The sequence below is a fragment of the Elephantulus edwardii genome, unplaced genomic scaffold (genome assembly GCF_000299155.1).
Source record: "Elephantulus edwardii isolate Elephantulus edwardi_28Jun2011 unplaced genomic scaffold, EleEdw1.0 scaffold00025, whole genome shotgun sequence".
Taxonomy (NCBI): Eukaryota; Metazoa; Chordata; class Mammalia; order Macroscelidea; family Macroscelididae; genus Elephantulus; species Elephantulus edwardii.
In genome coordinates, this window is record NW_006399775.1 from 5,226,885 (window position 1) to 5,242,460 (window position 15,576).

Consider the following 15,576-nt stretch of genomic DNA (forward strand, 5'->3'; position numbering starts at 1 on the left):
AATAATTTTAGTTATAAATCCTATATGAAGGGTATGTCCAATCCCAAAATGACTCATTTTACTTGATAATTATTTGCTGTTATATATTAAAAAAATTTTTTTAAAAAGAGTTGAGGAATGAAATCAAGGAAACCAATGATGAAGAGACCAAAAGGTCATTACAAAGAGGAAAAAGAAAAAGCCAAATGGATGTCAGAAGAAACGATGAAATTGCATTAGAGTATCAAGAAGCCAAAACCAAGGGAAGAGATGCTGAAATAGAAGAGCTTAACAAGATTTCAAAGGGCAGCTTGAGAAGACAAAGCAAAGTGTCAAAAGACCTGGAGTCAGAATAAAAGGGATAGAAGTTGTGTGGCATTTCTCATTCTGAAATAAATAATTGAAAAACAAATCCAAGACTCAACTTGCAATACAGAAAGATGTCAAAGGAAAAAATCTTGATTGAGCCAGAAAGCATTAAAGAAGGTAGGGTGAGTGAACAGAGTCACTGTAACAAAAGACATTGGTTGACACTGAACATTTTCAAGAATTACCATATAAATAAGAGCCGGTAGTAACAAAGGAAGACATTCAAGCTGCATTGATACTGGCAAAAAATAAGGACCAGGTATAGATGGGATACCAATTGATGCATTTCAAATGCCAGATGCAACCCTGAATATACTCACTTGTCTATGTCAGGAAATTTGGAGGACAGCTGACTGGCTAACTGGAAGAGATCCATATTTTTCCCCAGTCCCAAGAAATATGATCCAACAATATGTGGAAATTATCCAGTAATATCACATGCAAGTGAAATATGCTGAAGATCACCTAAAAACCACTGGAACAATACATAGACATTTAACTGCCAGTTCAAGTTGGGTTTAGAAGAGGCCATGGCAACAGGGATAGCATTGCTGATGTCAGATGAATGCTGGCTGAAGGCAGAGAATACCAGAAGAATGTCTTATCTGTATTTTATTGACTGTGCAAAGGTATTTGACTGTGTGGATCACAACAAACTATAGCTGACATTGAGAAAAATGGGAATCCCAGGACTCTTAATCCTGCTTATTCAAAATTGATACCTAGACCAAGATGCTATTGTCTGACCAGAAAAGGGGAACACTGTAAGGTTTAAAATCAGGTAAGGTATGCATCAAGGGTGTATTCTTTCCCTATATATCTGTATGTTTGAGGCAATAATTTGTAAAGCTGGACTCTGTAAAGAAGAATGAAACATCAGGATCTGAGGAAAACCAATTAACATCCTTTATTATGCAGATGACACAACCTTGCTTGCTGAAAATGAAGACCTGAAATGCTTATTGCAGAAGATCAAAGACTACAGACGTCAACATGCATTATACCTCAACATCAAGAAAACAAAGATTCTTAACACCTGGCCAGTGGACAACATCGTGATAGATGGAGAAAGGATTGAAATTGTCCATAATTTCATCTTACTTGTATCCACAATCAACACTCTTGGGATCAGCAGTCAGAAAATAAGATGATGTATTGCACTGGGCAAGTCTGCTGTCAGGAACCTCCAAAATACTGAAGTGCAATGATATCAGCTTGCCAACTAACGCACATCTGATACAGGTCATTAATTGATGCCTTTGAGTTGTGGTGTTGGAGAAGAGTACTGAATATCCCATGGACAGATAAAAGAATGAACAGATATGTCTTGGAAAAGGGACACCTGGAGTGTTCCCTGGAGGCAAGGATGGCAGCGCTTCTTATAATTTGGGCATATTCTTAGAAGAGGCTCTTCCTTGGAAGGGTATATCATACTGAGTAGGGAGGAGGGTCAGTTAAAGAGAGGAAGAGCACAAGATGGAATGACATTGTGACTGGTGACTGCAGCAATGGACTCAAGTGTAGCAGAGAGGTGAGGATGCCACAAGATAGGACAGGGTTCATATCTGAATCATACTCGACTCAATGGCACCTAACAACAGCACTGTCACATTTAAAAAAAAATCAGTAGCCCATAAAATGTAGTGTCTTTCCCTGCCATCATATCACACAGTTATTCATGTGAATAGTTCATGGAAATACTATGGCATGACTCAGAGACACCTTAGTCCTCAATCTGACATCACTACTCCTCAATAATTTGGAAAGGTCCCACTGAACATCCCATGAATAGCCAAGAGAATGAACAGACACTGGAGAAAGTGCAGCCAGAGTGCTCTTTGGAGGCAGGAATGATTAGACTTTGCCTCACATACTTTGGACATGTAGCTGTTGCTGTTATGTGCCGTCGAGTCGTTTGCAACTCATAGTGACCCTATGTACAACAGCCCTAAACCCTGCTCTATCCTGTGCCAATCGCATTGCATCTGACAAACCCATCATGTAGCTAGGAGATGATTCCTTGGAGAAGGACATAACACTAGGAAGGGTCGAGGGTCAGCAAAGGAGAGGAAGACCCTCAAGCAAGTGGATTGACATTGTGATTGCTGCAATGGCCTCTTGTGTGTAGGAAGTGTGAGGATGGCACAAGACAGGACTTGGTTCAGATGTTTTGTTCATTGGGTTGCTGTGAGTTGTACTCAACTTGATGGCGCCTAACAACATTTTATGCTTGGATCTTCATAATGTCTTTAAGTTCTTAAACCAAGCTTCAAAGTGTATATATATATATATGTATATATGAGTATATATATATATGTGTGTGTGTGTGTGTGTGTGTGTGTGTGTGTAGATTTTTAATATATATAAAAGATACATATTTACATATATGTAAATATGTATAATATGTTATTGTTGTTGTGTACCATCGAATTGGAACCAACCCACAGCTGACCCAATGGTGCATATTCAGAGGCAGTTAATTGCATAGGGAGGAGACTGCCCATCCTCCCATGGAGCAGCTGGAGGGATTTGAATAGTGTCCCTTTAGAATTTCAGTGGATCTTCTTGCCACTAGGCCAGCAGAGCACCCTATACCTGTAGTATGCTAACAACAACCATCATGTTGGAACTGACTCATAGCTGACCCTCTAGTGTGTTTTCAGAGGCACTAAATTACAGGAGAGGACACTACCCATCTTCTGATGAGCAGCTGATTAATTTGAACGGCTTGTCTTTGGGTAGGCAGTGTAATTCCTTACCACTAAACCACCAGGGCTCCCAGCTCCCCATCGTGTTACTAGAAGTGTGTATGTTTGTGTGTGTTTATACACACACACATATTAATTATATCTACAATGTTACTTGTAAATATAATTTATGAACCTATTGGATTTAACTATTGAAATCTTAAATTTACTTGATTGGAAGAATACTCTTGAGAGGAAAAAAAGATTATTAAAGAGTAGGAAGGAATATTGGTTTTAAACATTATCAATTTCTTGGCAAAAACTAATATAGTTACTGTCAGTTACTACCACCTGTGGCTATCAAATATGGTGTTTGTAGGAATAGAAACTTCTGATGCCTATCTTTATACTTTTTTTTTTTTTTACTTTTAATACATTTTATTATTCAATGAGATTCTCATCGGGAAGTTCTGGGTAAAGTGATCCAAAGGGTTACACTGTCAATTATCAGTGCCATTCCCCAATGCAATATTTATTTAACATGTCTAATGACATATTGCCAAGACTTGTTAATATTTAAACATTATTTCTCTCTTCACATCTTTTTTTGTGAAGGAGAATCATAGTGCTTTTGGTAAAGCAATGATGTGTCCATCTTGAGACTGATGCAGAAGTGAAAATATTCAGTATTAATTCTTTATGTTACATTGATTACTCTTGCTATTTTGTTTGACTACATTTCTTTGTTATCTCCAGAAAGACAACTGAGTGAGAATGGTTAGTTAATTAATTTGCAAACAGGAAGACTTGTAGACAGTATCCTCATTTTTTAATGTAAATATAAAGCATTTGTTTTCTCCATTTTTAAATATATTAAATTTTATTCAAAAAATATGCTTGGTCCATCTCTAGAAACAGTGGCAATTTAATAATAAGACAACATATAATTTAAAATATAGCACTCATTTTCTCTAGGGAACTCTTGGTGTCCTAGTGGTAAGGAGTTGAAATGCCAACAAAAAGGCACGTGATTTGAATCCATTAAGCTGCTCTGCAGAAATGATGGGCAATCTTATCCCATGTGATTTACAGCCTCTGAGAAGCCTTTGGAGACTGGCGCTCTGATGACCTAGAGGGTAAGAAGTTACAGTATCAAAGGCACATGGTTTATATCCAGTAACCACTCAGCTTATAAGTATGGGCAATCCCCTCCTGTTTGATTTACTGTCTCTGAAAACCCACTTGAGGTTCAGCTTTATGGCACATAACAATGACTAATGAAAATCTGCTGGAGGGTCAGCCAAGAGTCGGTTCTGCTTTGATGGTACAATAACAACATTGTTCCCTGAGAACCACCATGAGGAACATAAAGAAATCTGCATCCATGTATGGGTATAAAAGTGTGTGTGGGGGGAAGAACATTTTCTGTGTGTCACAGGTACGGTGGACTAGAAATTAAACTATTAGAATAAAACAAAATGTAAATTATGTCATTTCTTAGTTTAACTGGCACCAAAACTTACAGTTTCATGTCTGTAAAATAAAACAGTCAATAATAATTTCATGGAACTTACATTAAATATAGTATCATAATCACTCATTAATCATTTTAAATTTTGTTTCATTCTCACAATTTATTTCATCTCATTTGTTACTTGATGCAGAAAAAAAAAATTATCCTAAGAATGATGTTAATCACACCTGGGCGTCTATCAACATTTATTCTTATATGCCTAATACAGAAAGGCTATTCGAGTTTTATTTCAGCATTTACTTGATGCTATTTAACTATTCAAATATTGCCTTTCTTTTCCATAGTGAGCGTGTCTGTATTTTATATCAATCAAACTGGAGAAACTACTAGAAGAATACAAAATAAGATCTCTTTTAATTAATAGCGTTCTAAAAAAATATTTGATACTGGTTTGCATACAAAATTTGTATACGTTGTGTTTTACCCTATCCTTCCCTCACACTGTGTTTCATACAATTATTCCCATTCATTGTGTTTTATAAAATTAATCACCATTAAACTATGCCCATTATAATTAATAGCTTCTTGTTAGCTGAAAGTTTTTAAGGCAACAATTATTAGAAGGCAGGAACTATACCTTGGTTATTATGGCATACCCAATATAAGCTAGTGCCGGGGGAGGGGAGGGGGGAACACAAAACAAGAAGGTATATACTAAGTTTGAAATTAAAGTTTGCATTTGTTAGGAATATAAAGCTTATATTCCTTATATATAAAGCCTTTTCATCCCATCTGGTATAGTCTGCACAACTGATGGTGTTATATATTTAAAGAGCAGCCCACAATAGGTCAAGGTAATTCATAAACCTTTGATGTATATTTTTTGCCATTAGACTATGATAACATAATTTTGATAGAAACAAAAAATAACTTTTCTCTAGGCTAACTGGCCCAATGATATACTCAAACTCTATCATTTACTATGTGTATCTATAAAATGTGTATGTTGTTATGTGCTGTTGAGTCACTTGCAATTCATAGCAACACTAAGTACAACAGCTCTGAACTCTGCTCTATCTTGAGCCAATCTCATTGTTTTTGACACACCAACTTCCTTTACCCCAGTCAGCCTATCCACTTCATCCAGGGTCTTCTTCTCTTGTACTGTTCCGCTACCCTTCAAAGCACGATATCCCTATCCAAGGACTGGTCCCTCCTTGCAACAAACCCAAAGTATATCCGACAAAGCTTGAAAATCCTTGCCTTCAAGGAGCAGTCTGGTTTCACCCTCTCTAGACTAAACCTACTTGTTCTAGCAGTCCATGGTATTTTCCATACCCTTCTTCAGCACAACACAAAAGCATCAATTCTTCTATCATCCTTAGTCACTGTCCAGCTTTCTGATGCTTAGTTGCAAAGATCATGGTCTGGGTCACATGTACCTTAGTCTCTAGACTGACATCATTGCTCTCTAGTACTCTGGAGATATGCTTAATATATTCATTTGTGCATGTGAGTAAATGAACATCTAAAAGTAAGTTGAAAAAGGAAAGTTTCCAATAAGTACAGTGTACATTAAACTTTGTGTGCTAAATCAGGAGACAAATTGCATTGGGAAAGTTAGCTGTTGGACCTCGCCGGAGTACTGATGAGCAATGATGTCAGGCTGGAGATAAGGTGTGCCTGATCCAGGCCATATTTTTCACAATTGCATGCTGTGCATCAGAGAGCTGGACAATGACTAGGGATGATAGAAAGAGAATTGATGCCTTTGAGCTGTGGTGCTGGAGAAGAGTGTTAAATATACCTGGACTGCTAGGAAAACAAACAGGTTCCTGCTGGAGAGGAGGGAACCAGGCTGCTCCTTGGAGGCAAGAATTCTGAAGCTTCGTCTGACATACTTTGGGTATGTGGCAAGGAGGGACCAGTCCTTGGAGAGGGACATCATGTTTGGGAGGGAGGAGGATCAGTGCAAGAGAGGAAGATCCTTGATAAGATGGTTCAATTCAGTGATTGGGGTAATGGGAGTGGGTATATCAAAGACAGTGAAGTTGGCACAGGATAGAGCAGGGTTTAAAGCGCTTGTACATAGGATTGCTGTGAGTTGTAAGCTACTCAACAGCACATATCAACCACCACAACAATGTTCTTTGCAATTAATTTATAACTTGTTGCCACTTCTGACTCAGAGTAGAATTGACTCATTGGGTTTCTAAGCTTATGATCTCTAGGGAAACAGTCTATCATATCTTTCTCCCATGGAGTGTTTGGTGGATTTGGGCCACTGAACTTTGAGTTTGCAATCAAATGTTTAACCACTGTACCACCAAGGCTCCTAATTAACACATATTCAGTGCCAAGTACATTAATATATGAAAAATTCATAATGGACACATGAAGTACTATTTGTCAGTTAGTAGGGGTTATCTTTTACTTACGACCAACATTTTGAGATATTTTGAGTGTTATTTCACCTTTACTGAAAGTAATGCTATCATTGCCCAAGAATAAGTCTTCTTATTTTTCATGCCCAAAATGGACTTATAACCAATGGTATTTGTGTCAATGTAATTCTGTTGTCAAAGATCTTACCTTTCTTGGATGCACTCTGGACTGGAAGCCAACCGATTAAGAAGCCTGGCACATCTCTTATAGACTGTAAAGGAAATAAATCACAGACTCTTGTCAGTTTCCTGAACAACACTTCTTTATAAAATAAATATGAGAACTTTCATTCTGGTAAGTGCGTTTATCTGTTGAAGCCATGTATTTATTGAAATATTATGAATTCCCTAGACAGAGTATCAAAACTGTCACCTGCAATCAAGGACTCTAAGTTTTTTATAAAATAGTTTCTGGGACTGCAGTGTCACATGGTAAAGTTAGCTGAATAATTGGGGATAGGAGCAAGGGATAAAAGAGTCTACTGAACAGCTGCTTCTTTGGCCATTTTTGTCTTGTGGCCTCAGAGTACATCACAATAACATCCCTTTTCCCAAGACATAAAGAGATGTGGTTTTCCTATAATCTGTGTCACCTAACTTACAAGTTTTATGCAGTCTGAGTCCCCACATGATTTGATAATAACACAAAGCTGCATTAAAATTCTGAAGTACATGGGACATAAAATGTGGCAAAGAAGAGGCACCTAAGAATCTCCTTAATATGTATTTTTCCATTTTACCACACTGATTGAGGTGATGGACCCTAAGTGATATACAGTGATCATGGAAGGAGCTTTTGAAATGTAGCAGTTAAAGTTCTTAGCTGCTAACCAAAAAGGCAATGGTTCAAATGTAGCCTTGGAAACTCTATAGGGTGGTTCTGTATTATCCTACAGGGGTGCTGTGAATAAAAATAAATTCAGCAGCAGAGGATTTAGGGTTTTAGTGATCATGTCCAAAATAGAATTTTCTTAGGATGAAGTTTTATGGAAAGTTTCCTCCATAGTTGATAAATTATAAAAATTATTCTTGAAAGCAGCAAAATTCTATTTGAAAATGCAAACAGTAAAAATATGAATGAGGGAGTAAGTTGAAAGCCATAAATTCACAATATATCAAAGAGATAAGTAAGTCTGCTTCCAAAAATATACCTTTTATATAGTGAAAGTACAAATTAGGAAAAACAAAGAGTCACCTACCAAAGGAGAACCAATTAGATTAACTTCTGATTTCTCAGCAGAAATTATACAAGAAAGAAGACAATGGGATAGCACATGCAGAAGAGTGAAAGAATTGCCAGCCAAGGATCCTTTACCCAGCAAATCTATCCACCAAATATAAAGGAAAAATTAGGTCCTTTGTAGAAAAGTAGGAACTTAAAGAATTTGTGAAAACAAGAGCAATTATACAAGAAATTCTAAGGGAAGCCCTTCACACAGAGACACCAAAGAAAAGTGGATGGACCATAGTAACCAGAAACAACTTGGCCCGTCAATAATCACACTTGTTGTTTTGTTGTGTTGTTTGTTGTGTGCTGTGAGTTGAAACTGACCCATATCTGACCCTCTGTTGGGTCTTCAGAGGCAATTAATTGCATAGGAGAAGATTGTCTATCCTTCTCCCATGGAGCTGGTGAATTCAAACTGTGTGCCATAGGAATTGCAGCATAGCTTTTTCCACTAGGTCACCAGTCCTTAAACATACCAATTATAAGAAAAAAAGTAGCAGAATAGATAAAAAAACAAAGCCCATCAACAAGAGACACATCTGAGAAATGGAAAAAAAAAAATACAGACTAAAAAAGAGTAGGGAAAAAAAAAAACCCCAAGCAAATATCACCCACACACACAAAAAAAAGGCAAAAGTGTCAATACTAACCTCTGATAAAACAGTTTAAGATGAAAACCACCATAAAATATAGATTGGCACTCTATAATGATTAAAAATGCAGTAAACAAGATATAATCTACATACTTAGTATAATCCCAATATGGGTACCAAATTTATTTTTCAGAGATAGAAAAGGCAACTGGAAAAACTATTTGGAAAGGAAAGAGATATTGAATAAACAAAGCACTTCTAAAAAACAAAAATGAAGTGGGAGGCATAGCATTCCTGATCTCAAAATATGTTGTTGTTATGTGCCGTCGAGTCACCTGCGACTCATAGCGACCCTAAGTACAACAGCCCTAAGTACAAGAGCCCTGCTCTATTCCTTGCCAATCTTGTTGTATTCAACATACCTATCCCTATTATTCCAGTGACTAAATCAATCCATCTCATCAAGGGTCTTCCTTTCCTGCACTGTCCCTCTACCCTCCCAAGCATGACGTCCCTCTCCAAGGACTGATCCCACCTTGCAACATGTCCAGAGTATGTCAGATGAAGGTTCAAAATCCTTGCCTCCAAGGAGCAGCCTGGCTTTACCCTCTCCAGAATGAACTTGTTTGTTCTCTTAGCAGTCCATGGTATGTATTTTCAGTACTCTTCTCCAGCACCACAGCTCAAAGGCATCAACTCCTTCTATCATCCCTTGTCATTGTCCAGCTCTCGGATGCATAGCAAGTATTTGCAAAGATGATGGTCTGAATCAGGCGCGCTTTAGTCTCCAGACTGACATCATTTTTTCCCCAGTATTTTGGAGAGGTTTTTGACAGCAGACTTTTCCAATGCAATTCATCTTTTAATTTCCTGGCTGCTGGTACCAAGAGTGTTGATTGTAGAACCAAGCAAACTGAAGCTGTCAACAATCTTAATCTCTTCACCATCTATCACGATGCTGCCAATTGGCCGAGTGGTGAGAAATTTTGTTTTCTTTATGTTGAGCTTCAATCCATATTGAAGGCTGCAGTCCTTGACCCTCTGCAAGCAAGTGCTTCCTCCTCAGTTTCAAGAAGCAGGGTTGTGTCATTTGCATAAAGCAGATTGTTGATGAGTTTACCTCCAGTCGATGCCACTTTTCTCATAGAGCTCAGCCTCTCGGATAATCTGTTCTGTATATAGATTGAAAAGATACGAAGATAGGATAGATACATCCTTGATGCACACACTTCCCAATTTGAACTATGCAGTGTTTCCTTGTTCTGTTCTGATGACTCCCTCTTGGTCCAAGTATAGGTTTTGAATAAGCACAATCAAGTGTTTTGTAATTCCTATTCTTAGAGTCAGCCAAAGTTTGTTGTGATCCACACAGTCAAATGCCTTTGCATAGTCATAAACACAATTAGACATTCCTCTGGTACTTTCTGCTTTCAGACAAGATCCATCTGACATTAGCTATAATAACCCTAGTACCAAGGCCTCTTCTAAATCCAGCCTGCACTTCAGGCAGTTCTCTGTTGATGTGCTGTTCCAGTTGTTTTTGGATAATCTTCAGCAGAATCTTGGTTGCATGTGGTATCAATGATACTGTTCAATAATTTCCACACTCTGTTGGTTCATCTTTGGAATGGGGAAAATATTCCAGTCAGTTGGCCATGTGGTTGTCCTCCAAATTTCTTGGCACAGATTGGTGAGCACATCCAGAGCAGCATCTGTTTGTTGAAATATGTCAATTGGTGTGCCATCAATTCCTGGGGACTTGCTTTTTGCCAGTTCTTTCAGAGCAGCTTGAATTTCTTCCTTCATCACCACAGGCTCTTGCTCATATGTTGTTTCATGAAATTTTTCAGTGTCCACCAATTCCTTTTGGTACAGTGACTCTGCATACTCTTTTGATCTTCTTTTAATGCTTCCTGGATCATTTAATATTCTGCCCAAAGCATCCTTAAATATTGCAAATTGAGGCTTGAATTTGTTCTTTAGTTTCTTCAACTTAAGAAATGCTGCAAGAGTTTGGCCCTTTAGATTTTTTTACTCCAGCTCATTGCACATTTCATTGTAATAATTTACTTTGTCTTGTCATGCTGTCCTCTGGAATTTTCTGTTTAACTCCTGAATATCTCGATTTCTTCCCTTTGCTTTGGCTTCTTGGCACTGCAGTGCAATATTTAGAGTTTCTTCTGGCATTCATCTTGGTCTTCTCTTCCCCTCTGTCTTTGTAATGACCTTTTTCATTCTTGATGGATGATACTCTTGATACCCTCCCACAGTTAATCTGGTCTTTGCGCATTAATATCCAAGGCCTCAAGCCTGTTCCTGAGATGGTTTTGAAATTCAGGTGGTATAGACTCAAGGTCAAATTTTCAAGGTTCCTGTAGACTTGATTTAAATTTCCTCAGCTTCAGCTTGAACTTGCATACAAGTAGTTGGTGGTCTGTTCCACAATCACCACCTGGCCTAGTTTTCACAGCAATGACTTATTCATTATAAAACTTACTACACAGCTGTGAAAGCCATAATAGCATGGTACTGGTACAATGAGACACACAAACCTATGGAAAAGAATCAAGAACCCAGAAATTAACCCATCTATCTATGGTCAACTGGTATATTTGACAAGGAAACAAAACCTTTCAAATGGGAAAACAACAACTTCTTCAGCAAATTGTGCTGTTTAAAACTGAACCTCTATCTGCAGAAAGCTGAAGCCATATTCCCATCACGCATTATACACAAAAATCAATGCAAGATGGATCAGAGACCCAAGGATAAAGCCCAGAACCAATAAAGATCCTACAAAACAAAATGCAATGAAACTTAGAGGGCCTAGCCTACAGTGTCAATATGCTGACAAATACAGCTAGAAAACCACAACCAGGAGAGGGTAACAGTCAAATGGGACCTTCTAAGATTAAGTCTGTGTGTGCACTTTTTCTAAAAGAGTGAAAAGAAAACCTACAGACTGAGAAAAAAACCTCTGGCAATGGCATTCCAAACAAGGGTCTCACAGCTTAAGTTTAAAAATATATAAACATTTAACAATAAAAATAATTTCTGGCTCTAAGAAGCAGGTTAGTAATCCTTAAACATTAGATGATTCTATATTAAAGGCAGGAAACAAGGAAGCAACGATGTGTGAGGTACATAAGGCATGAATGAAAGGGTGGATCTATTACAGAAAGAAAAAGTTCAGGAAATGTCTGCTGCTTGTCTTGTACTCAGAACAGCATAATGACAAGACTAAGGCCAAACAGGCCTTTGTTTGAAGCCCATTTGTTCCTGTTTGTTTGCATGATATGCTTCTCTCATGCACACCACAGTTTCACATGTAAAATCCTTTACTGCACTGTCATAAAAAGCAATTGTTAGAATGTTTATGAATTTGCCTAGCAAAGTATCTGGTACACCGTAATGCTTATACATGAGAACTTTTATGGCCTGCCTTAACTTCACTTATATACACAAGAGAAAACACATACACACGCACACACGTATACACAAACAAAATTAAGCAAGTTCCACATCACGTAAATCAACTTTTTGGAAGACAAGGAAGGTAAGTCTGCTCTGCTGATGAGCAAGCTCCTTCTAATAGTCTCTGAAAGTAGTAAGATATTTGGTATAAAATATTTGGTTATAAAAGTTTTCTCTTGGTGGATTTATAATTAAAGTTTAGTCCCTATTAAAAAAAAACAAAAACCAAACAAACAAAAACCCACCTGGTTTAGGGCTCTACATATGCCACTCCAGGTAACACACTTTTTGCTGTTCTGTATGGTGTGAAGAGCATAATGAGCCCCTTTGGGGGTTAATGAAATGCTTTGTTATAGGGATAGATAGACAGGAGATCTATGTTGAATTACAGGGACAATTTTATACTAGTCATTGAAAAGAAACCTGTAAGAAAAGACCATTATAATTGAGAGCTACTAGAGTGGTACATAGGGTCGCTATGAGTCACAAGCGACTCAACGGCACATAACAACAACAGAGTGGTAAGGACAGCTATGCATTTCTGATCTAGTGGTGGAGGCAGACAGAAAAGTAAGGTTTTGAAATAGTGATAAGATTTCTAGATGATAGGACTATAATAAAATATAATAAAATTTCTAGATGATAAGGTATCTAACGGGAAGGAAATTTCAGCTCAGGATAGTGGACATGGTCAAGAAAGGTCAACCAGAGTGCTTTAGGTGATACAGTAGTTTTTGGATTTTTCTATGCTCCAAACTAAATGACTTGGTGTAGAAATTTTAGTAATTCAATCTTAACATTTGTTTGTCACAGTTCAGCAGATACAAAAGTACCATCCAGAATACAGAAACAAAGTAAGAATGTGAATTAAAGAAGCTCATTCCAAGCATTGATTCCTTCTAACGTGTAAATATGTATAGCTTTGTTCTAAATTTTACCAGAAATTCAGTTAATCTTCAATGATCTGATACTCTTGTCCCAGTAAAGAAGGTATCTATATTGGCAAGTATAAATTCTGATAGTCAGGGGCCTATTTAATGAAAGTAAATTTGTTTCATAGAATTGTTCATCTACACTGTTCTTGTATATATAAAGCAATTTACATATATTATCACTTACATGTAGAAATGGTGCAGTCTCTAGTATTGTGATAAATTCTATAAAATTGTTTGCGGCACTTTGGGCCCAAAGAAATAGGACCTATAACCAGGAAAAAGAAAACAAATCATAAGGATTCAGCAAGATGCAAAGAACTTGAGGAGAGGTGAAGGAATGAAATGAAAACTTACCTGTAAGATGTTTTAAAAACTTTTCCTTCGTTTTTAAATCTCGAGGAACAATTTCTATTTGAAGGGAAAGAAAATAGCAGTAAATTATCACATCTTCTGAAAGAAGTGCTTTTGGTTACATATAACCTTAAGTGTATGTTGAAAAAAAGCTACTGCAAACTCTTTATTCATTATATTTGCAGTAAATAAAACAGATGGGAACCCCTTCAGGATGTTATGTATGGCATAATCTGAAAACATGTACCAATAGACATGTTTTCCTTCAAACAGAATTAATTATAAAACTTCAATATTATCTGTCATCTCTACCACTAGGATTAAATCAAAGTATACAGTGATGGTTATTATTGATGGTAAGATTCTAGTGAATATATCACTTTTAGACATTTTCACTTTGCAGAGTTTGGGAATCAAATTTCACGTTTCCAAGTTATAGAAAGAAATCTGACCCTTCAAACTAACAAGAAAAAAGTTATTACAGAATTTACTTTTTCCTAGTATGTATTTAGACAAAGGATAATAGGCCTTCAAAACCACGTAGTAAGAAAGCTAGTGTAAAGAAACTGAAATATAATGGTAAAAATTGTGCTTGTTCATAAGATAAGCATAAAGTCCCAAAGAAAAACTCTTCCAAATAAATTTCTCCTACAACATGTCTTGGTTTGTACTTGGTAAACAACAGTGATTCCCTTGGTATCCCTTCTGATTTCTGCTGAGTACTTTGTTTATATCCGTCATCTTTAATTATTTTCACTTATCTGTTCTGGACTACTAATTTAGTGATGACAGCATGTGATGTCACACTTTATTTTTCCACAAATACTCCTTAGATCCTTCTCCTATCTTATTCGAAGGAAAGTATCTATTAGAATCCTACTGACTTTCAAGATTTAGATATCTCCTTGATGTTAGTCTTCCTTTAATGCTAACTTTAGCCAGTCTATATAAAATGGACCTTGTCATATTTGACCTAACTGCGTCATGAAAAGCATTAACACTTACAAGAGTTCCTCAGAAATGTCCCATGGGGCAGTCACTCTGGGAAAGGTTCTACCATAGGGGGAGAGCTCAGAAACATTTTCGATTGTAACTGCTTTGCTGAATATCATTTCCAAAATAATAGCTCTACACAGAAATCATCCATATTGGTAGCAATTTGTACACCTTAAAAATGAGTTCATCAGGATCATCTATGAAGTAGTTATGCATAAAACTCACTATTTTCCATTTCTTTTAAAAAATGTTTCCTAGTAGTTTTAAATCAGGCAGAATTTATTTCTCTTTCTAAATATGCTTTCTTAAAGGTATTTCTATTTTTTCAAACAAATGCTTTTAGGGTTGTCTTAGACATAAAAGTCGGATAAATATTCTCAAGGCAACTGGTTAAAGGGGGTGTGTGTTATATGATAAGTTGAGATAAATAAAACAGAGTCTGACTTACCAACTCTTTGCTCCTCAGGATAAACTTCGTAGTCTTTCATCCCCTCATGGCCCAAAGTGTAGTCATTTTGGTTGGAAAACTGCAATGGCTTGTATTCCTCGGAGTGGTATTTCTCAAATTCTTGAAAGAACTTCATGATGAGCTTTAAAAGTACCTGTCTCTCTGTGATTTCTCCAGAATCAGTTCTTCCTAGGCAGGGTCCCACCGTCACCATCAAGAGCGCCAGCCCCAAGAGGACAGAACGTTTGGGGCCACTCATTTTAGTTTGCATAAGAAGGGCCAAGATGATTCGTTAAATTAGGAATGAAGCTGGAAAAGAATCCAACACCCTCTCTGGGAATCTTTGTTTACTGAAAGAAGAAAGAGGATGGGGGGGGGGGGTGACAGTGAAAGAAAGAAAGTCGGTGGATTGGTGGGGGAGAGGAAGAGAACACCCAGTAAAACGATTAGAGGTGGAGAACAGCAAGCGAGGGAAAAGTGGCCAGCTCTCCACTTAACCTGCTGTCAGACCTGGCCACCTGGCGCTGGAAAGCTGCGGTTCACCAGTGGCCCAGCTGCTCCTTTTAACTCCGTGGCACTTCCGTGCGCTGCTCTCCCA

At 37.4% G+C, this 15,576-nt stretch overlaps 1 protein-coding gene across 1 annotated transcript in view; it reads right to left on the reverse strand.

Annotated features, from left to right (window-relative positions):
* The window catches only part of FAM150B (family with sequence similarity 150, member B), a 17,093-nt gene extending 1,856 nt beyond the window's left edge, over nt 1-15,237 (reverse strand). The window contains exons 1-5 of the mRNA XM_006882914.1: nt 14,979-15,237; nt 13,538-13,591; nt 13,368-13,448; nt 7,102-7,165; nt 4,559-4,568 (exon numbers count right to left, since the gene is read on the reverse strand). Coding sequence (XP_006882976.1) covers nt 4,559-4,568; nt 7,102-7,165; nt 13,368-13,448; nt 13,538-13,591; nt 14,979-15,237 — 468 coding nt within the window. The remainder of the gene's footprint in view (nt 1-4,558; nt 4,569-7,101; nt 7,166-13,367; nt 13,449-13,537; nt 13,592-14,978) is intronic.
* Between the last annotated feature and the right edge of the window lie 339 nt (nt 15,238-15,576).